Raw genomic sequence first — 7,138 nt, 5'->3', positions numbered from 1 at the left:
ACACACACACAGTATCTCACTTTCTGATTTCTCTGAACCATGAAGAACCTTTCACCTGGACAATTATTCTGTCCAGACTGCACTGTATGTACCTGAGAAAACACACACACACACACACACACACACACACACACACACACACACACACACACACACACACACACACACACACACACACACACACACACACACACACACACACACACACACACACACCCTTATCTGTGTATCACAGTTTTTGGTCTCCGGGTCTCTGTGTTTAGGAATGTTCTCCGTCATGTTCTTTGATTCTCTTTTTGTCTCACACTCACACACACACACACACACACATACATTCATGGCTGTGTTTTAAAGCTCATCCCTGTAGGTGGCGCTCTGAATGCCGGCCGGTGGAGCTCCACCCTTTAGGGTCTTGTATGATCCTCTCCAGTCAGTGGGGACGTTATCATCATCCCACAGCGTGGACGTCTCGGTGTCGCTCACCCACTCGGCATCGCCCGCGTAATGACACGGCTGCACCAGCAGGGGGCTTGTGGAGAACGCCTGCAGGTTCCGGTTCAGGAAGTGCGATTTGTATTCTTCACTGTATGAAGGAAATAGAAACACACACAGGGTTAAATTATAATTATTATTAATATTATTATTAACATGTTGAAATGAATTTCTGCTTCACAAGAGCTTAATAACAGTTAACACATTAATCTTCTCCTTGAACGCATTTTGATTTCCCATTTCATATCTAGTCTCTATTTTACTGTTATAATGAGCTCCACTCTGGTGTTCCACTAGATTTTGTGGAGATTCATTCAGCTACATGTGTGTAAGTAAAGTCAGGTAGTGATGTAGATGAGAAGGTGAGGAGGTTCCTGGGGTGCAGTCAGCGTTCACGTTCATCCCAAACGTGTTCAATAGGGTTGGAGCTCTATTGCAGGAGATCTTCCACACACTTCCAACCAAAATAGAGCAGATCTTCATGGAGCTTTGTATATACAGTGAGGAAAATAAGTATTTGAACACCCTGCTATTTTGCATGTTCTCCCACTTAGAAATCATGGAGGGTCTGAAATTGTCATCGTAGGTGCATGTCCACTGTGAGAGACATCATCTAAAAAAAAATATCCAGAAATCACAATGTATGATTTTTTAACTATTTATTTGTATGATACAGCTGCAAATAAGTATTTGAACACCTGAGAAAGTCAATGTTAATATTTGGTACAGGAGCCTTTGTTTGCAATTACAGAGGTCAAACGTTTCCTGTAGTTTTTCACCAGGTTTGCACACACTGCAGGAGGGATTTTGGCCCACTCCTCCACACAGATCTTCTCTAGATCAGTCAGGTTTCTGGCCTGTCGCTGAGAAACACGGAGTTTGAGCTCCCTCCAAAGATTCTCTATTGGGTTTAGGTCTGGAGACTGGCTAGGCCACGCCTGAACCTTGATATGCTTCTTACAGAGCCACTCCTTGGTTATTCTGGCTGTGTGCTTCAGGTCATTGTCATGTTGGAAGACCCAGCCTCGACCCATCTTCAATGCTCTAACTGAGGGAAGGAGGTTGTTCCCCAAAATCTCGCAATACATGGCCCCGGTCATCCTCTCCTTAATACAGTGCAGTCGCCCTGTCCCATGTGCAGAAAAACACCCCCAAAGCATGATGCTACCACCCCCATGCTTCACAGTAGGGATGGTGTTCTTGGGATGGTACTCATCATTCTTCTTCCTCCAAACACGTTTAGTGGAATTATGACCCAAAAGTTCTATTTTGGTCTCATCTGACCACATGACTTTCTCTCATGACTCCTCTGGATCATCCAAATGGTCATTGGCAAACTTAAGACGTGCCTGGACATGTGCTGGTTTAAGCAGGGGAACCTTCCGTGCCATGCATGATTTCAAACCATGACGTCTTAGTGTATTACCAACAGTAACCTTGGAAACGGTGGTCCCAGCTCTTTTCAGGTCATTGACCAGCTCCTCCTGTGTAGTTCTGGGCTGATTTCTCATCTTCCTTAGGATCATTAAGACCCCACGATGTGAGATCTTGCATTGAGCCCCAGTCCGAGGGAGACTGACAGTCATGTTTAGCTTCTTCCATTTTCTAATGATTGCTCCAACAGTGGACCTTTTTTCACCAAGCTGCTTGGCAATTTCCCCGTAGCCCTTTCCAGCCTTGTGGAGGTGTACAATTTTGTCTCTAGTGTCTTTGGACAGCTTTTTGGTCTTGGCCATGTTAGTAGTTGGATTCTTACTGATTGTATGGGGTGTACAGGTGTCTTTATGCAGCTAACGACCTCAAACAGGTGCATGTAATTTAGGATAATAAATGTAGTGGAGGTGGAGATTTTAAAGGCAGACTAACAGGTCTTTGAGGGTCAGAATTCTAGCTGATAGACAGGTGTTCAAATACTTATTTGCAGCTGTATCATACAAATAAATAGTTTAAAAATCATATATTGTGATTTCTGGATTTTTTTTTTAGATTATGTCTCTCACAGTGGACATGCACCTACGATGACAATTTCAGACCCTCCATGATTTCTAAGTGGGAGAACTTGCAAAATAGCAGCGTGTTCAAATACTTATTTTCCTCACTGTATATATATATATATGCTCAGGTCAGGCTCCGCCCATTTCACCCTGATTCCTTAGTTAGATTTTAGTTTCACTAGTGTGTGCGCACGTTATTTTTAGAGCAGAGCAAAAAAAAAACGTTCTCGCACCCGTTGTGGTTCTACTCACTTGGGGTGTTTGTTGTACATGATGGGCAGGAACTCGTCCACAGGAAGCATTTTAGAAATGGGTTCAGCGTTGATCAGCTTCTGAGCTCCCTGCAGTGAGATGGCGTAGGACAGAGTCCAGTACGAATAACCAGCAACCACCAGGTTCTTCACCATCTCCACCTGCTCCTCCTCACCAGGGTTCACCTGCTTCCTGCCCAGGTATCTGCAACACACACACACACACACACACACATTTTTAGTTCGTTACGTTTCACAATATTTTATTTAAAGGTCAAACAGACATCATCTAAATAATCCAGGCCAATCATACGCCAGCATGTTTGACATCACGTGATCATTTATTCCACGAGCATCACGTATTCTAAAATATGTTTCTGTGGCATCACGTGAATGACTGCCGCGTGTCACTCACATGATGTCCCAGTCGAGCTCGGCTTGCTCCACCATCTCCATCGTCTTCATCAGACGCCGTTTGAAGTTGCCCTGGAAACGAACATCGTCCTCGAAGATCAGCGCTTTGTCCAGCTGCATGTCCACCATCTGAGAGACGACAACACACACACACACACACACACATACACACACACAATATACCAATCTGATAAACTCTATGAAGTGACACACTGCATAAATCATATACAAGTATTTCAATGCTAGTATGTATTAAGGTGTGTGTGTGTGTGTGTGTGTGTGTGAAGGAGCTTCCCACCTCCTTCCAGATGTGGTAGTGGCTGAGGAAACATCCCACCTCGCCTTTCGTGAGCGTACGGCCAGAGAACGGGTCGTAATACCCAGGCAGGAGATCTACACCCAGGATCTTAATATCACTGCTATTCAGGGCTCTACACACACACACACACACACACACACACACACACACACACACACACACACACACACACACACACACACACACACACACACACACACACACACACACACACACACACACACACACACACACTTACACCATGGCACTTCAGGTCAGAAAGTGGTTATTAGTTCTCCGTAGCAGAAGCTCAGACAGTAGTGCTGAAAATTGTTAATGCGGGGGAATGAAATGGGTTTTTTTTGTGGGGGGGGGGGGGGGAGATATACACTTTGGGGGAAATAAACACTTTGGGGGGGAATAAACACTTTGAGAGCGACTGCTACAGGAAAATAATCAACTACAGTGAGTGTGTGAAGGTGCAGAACTGACGCTCCGTCCACGGCATCCACCACTTTAGCGTTGATCTCCAGCTCGTAGAGAGACCAAAGCATCCTGTCTCTGCGATCAGGACGCCTGCGCAGGTTAATCAGGTACACCTGAGGAACACACACACACACACACACACACACACTGAAGCCTTGTGTTGTGGTTTGTTGTTGTGTGTTTTGGTGAACGATTATAATCAGAGCAGGCAGAAAGTATCTAAAGGTCTGAAGTTTTCTCACCTCATCGAAGCCCATGAGGTCCATCTGCTTCAGAGGAACATGTACGTAGCGGGACAAATACATGGGGGGTCCATCAACTGCAGAGATTCAAAACCAGGAGAATTTTTTTTGTCCCTTGTATTATTATTTTGTTAGTTTTTAATTTGAGGATGAAACTGCTGTAAGTCTCAGAGGATCAGCATCTCTTGTTAAATATGTAAAAATGTCCAAAATTGTTCTTAATGGTGGAATCAAAAGTTAGTTCTGTAACACACCAAAAGATGGCAGCATGAGGCTGCACGCACAGTCACAGGGAGCACCGACCTTCACTGTGCACAAATTTAAACAGAAAGTTCTGTAACTCCTCCCAAATCTGTATGCAAAATTTCTAAAAAACATTTTCAGATGGTTCTGGTACAATTCCATGTGTTTTTTCTGTATTTTTTTACATTTTGTGCGTCTTTATCCGAGAATATACAAACCATACCTCAATTAATAAAAACATCAGTGCATGTCCTTCATTCCAACAGCATCATGGTCTTATTTCATCTTAAGTTACAGCTTCATCTGACGGTTATAGGAAATTACTCTGCTCTATAACCAATCAGCACTTCTGCACTTTCCAATACGACCAATCAGATTACACCAAATAAATCTCAGCATCCAACTCCAACTCACTCAAAGCCTCGAGGTAGAGATGGCTGAAGTTGATGCGGTCGTCCTCCAGGGTCTGTTGTGGTTTCGCAGGAACGTTCAGGTAGCCGTAACGCTCTTTATTACACACGTACATCTGAACCTCTGCATCAACAAAACACAAAACACATAAGGTCTCAGTACTGGGCTGTGAGGAACTTACATTTATGTAATTTGGCAGACGCCCTTATCTAGAGCGACTTACAACTAAGCAGGAGAGGGTTAAGGGCCTTGCTCAAGGGCCCATCAGTGGCAGCTTCGTGGTGGTGGGATTTGAAAATCCAATGCTTTAACCACTGAGCTCCCACCTCCCACATATACAGGTAGTCCCCGAGTTCTGATGACTTCATCGTAACTTGAAAATGTGGTAAGTGGAGACGTGGCCAATCCTACCCAGGAGTCTTAAAGAATGCTGATCAGTGTGGGGGAGTGTACTGTAATTTATTAATAATTTAACCAAATAAAGTACATAATTGAGCAAAACAGAGCAATTTACACTACCGTAATGTATAAACTTTACATTTCATTGTTTGATTTGACTCATGACTCAAAATATAATTTAATCAAATATAATAATAAAATGAAATAAATCTATATCGTCTATTTCAAATAAAATCTGGAAAAAAAAAAAAGACTGTAAGGACTCATTTTATTATTTTATACAATGCAGACGACTTATAACTGAGCACTAAAGGGTTAAGGGCCCAGCAGTGGCAGCTTTCTGGTGCTGGGATTTGAACTTTTGACCTTCCGATCTGAGTCCATTTCCCATAACCAGTGATCTCCCACCTCTTTTTACCACAGTGTCATTTATAAAAAAAACAAAAAAAACCCCACTATCATTTAATATTGTAAATAAAATGTATAAATTAATGAAGTGCATAAACCAACTTTTGGCTGAACCTCATCACGCCTCATTATCCTGAGAACACCATCCCCATGGTGCTGAACGTGACCCGAGTTGTGTGTTTTATGTATCATGTTGAAGACTATAGTTAGTGATGTTTGTTCCCTAGGGGATTGTTGTACCTGCCATCCTGCAGGAAAAGGCGAAGACGATGATGTCATCGTAGGGCCAGGAGTAATCGGAGTGAGGAGGGTAGAAGGCCAGGTTCTTGGTTCCCTCCTTGCGCAGGTCCAGCAGAACGGTTGAGTGGACCATGGGAACGGGGTAACAGCCTTTACGGTACCGGTTCCTGGTCGGAAAATACTCGGCTGTGCGGCGGTAATAACCCTAAAATACAACCATAATACAGCTAACAACACATGAACAACAGCCACCAGACAACCACATGCCATACGTTTAGAGTTCAGGAAAAGGAGGAACGGAAGGAACAAAGGAAACCATCAATAGAAAGGGAGAAATGGAGAGATCATTTTCTTACAGAAACATAAAAAGGAAGGAGAAAGCAGAAAAGAAGGAAGGACTTGGAACAAAGAAAATATAAGAAACATGGGGAATAAAGAAGAAAAGGAAGCAATGGAACAAGCTAAAGGGAAAAGAAGAAACAGAGGAGAGTAAAATGAAAAGAGGTAGGGAAAAGTAAGAAAGACAAAATGGCGAGACGGAGGTAAAAAAAAAAAAAGGAGCAGAAATAGTAGAAAATATAAAAGAAAGAAACTGAAAGGAAGTACAATACTTTATGGAAGGAAACAAAAAACTAATTACAGGAGGGAAGAAAAGGGGATAAAAGAAAGAAGGAAGAAAGGAAGGAAGAAGAAAAGTAGAACGAAGTAGTGAAAGGGAGAAGAAAAAAAAGATGGAAAGACAAGAAGGAAGGGGAAAAGGAAGAAAGAAGAACACAAAGCTTTGGTACTGGAGACTCCTTCCATTAACAAACATTTATTTTCCTTACAGTAAGCTTCCGTTAAACGCATTGTTACCATGGAAACAATACTGCGTTAAAACGAACCCATACTGGAATGAATCAACACCTTCTGACCAATCAGAACGCAGGATTCGGTATCGGTATGATGTAATGGTGTGTTACCTGAGGTGTGATGCCACACCAGTAGTTGGAGTAAGCAGACTGAGAATCCAGCATGGGAGCGATCACAGATTTATTCTCAGCCATTAGGAGGTTTATTGAATCTGGGTTGGTCAGGATGTTGTCAGTGTCTGCAAACTACAAAACAAGAAAAAAAAAAACTTTCATTTTTATTACGCGTTTAATATTCGCCTCGTTACAGCTACAATTCTGCTGCTCCGAATCACACACACAGATAAAGTAGTGCCAGATTACATTTATTTACATGAGTTTTAATAGTTACTAATAGATAATGAAGCTG

At 42.6% G+C, this 7,138-nt stretch overlaps 1 protein-coding gene across 1 annotated transcript in view; it reads right to left on the bottom strand.

Moving 5' to 3' along the window:
• Positions 1-203: 203 nt before the first annotated feature.
• Positions 204-7,138, bottom strand: part of cercam (cerebral endothelial cell adhesion molecule) — a 10,628-nt gene continuing 3,693 nt past the window's right edge. The window contains exons 4-12 of the mRNA XM_083568778.1: positions 6,841-6,975; positions 5,879-6,083; positions 4,835-4,954; positions 4,178-4,254; positions 3,942-4,048; positions 3,450-3,582; positions 3,153-3,280; positions 2,739-2,942; positions 204-583 (exon numbers count right to left, since the gene is read on the bottom strand). Coding sequence (XP_083424904.1) covers positions 349-583; positions 2,739-2,942; positions 3,153-3,280; positions 3,450-3,582; positions 3,942-4,048; positions 4,178-4,254; positions 4,835-4,954; positions 5,879-6,083; positions 6,841-6,975 — 1,344 coding nt within the window. The 3' untranslated portion in view covers positions 204-348. The remainder of the gene's footprint in view (positions 584-2,738; positions 2,943-3,152; positions 3,281-3,449; positions 3,583-3,941; positions 4,049-4,177; positions 4,255-4,834; positions 4,955-5,878; positions 6,084-6,840; positions 6,976-7,138) is intronic.

Source organism: Silurus aristotelis (genome assembly GCF_946808225.1).
Source record: "Silurus aristotelis genome assembly, chromosome: 18".
Lineage (NCBI taxonomy): Eukaryota > Metazoa > Chordata > Actinopteri > Siluriformes > Siluridae > Silurus > Silurus aristotelis.
The sequence above is the reverse complement of the archived record's forward strand: the minus strand, read 5'-3'. Positions and strand labels throughout refer to the sequence as shown.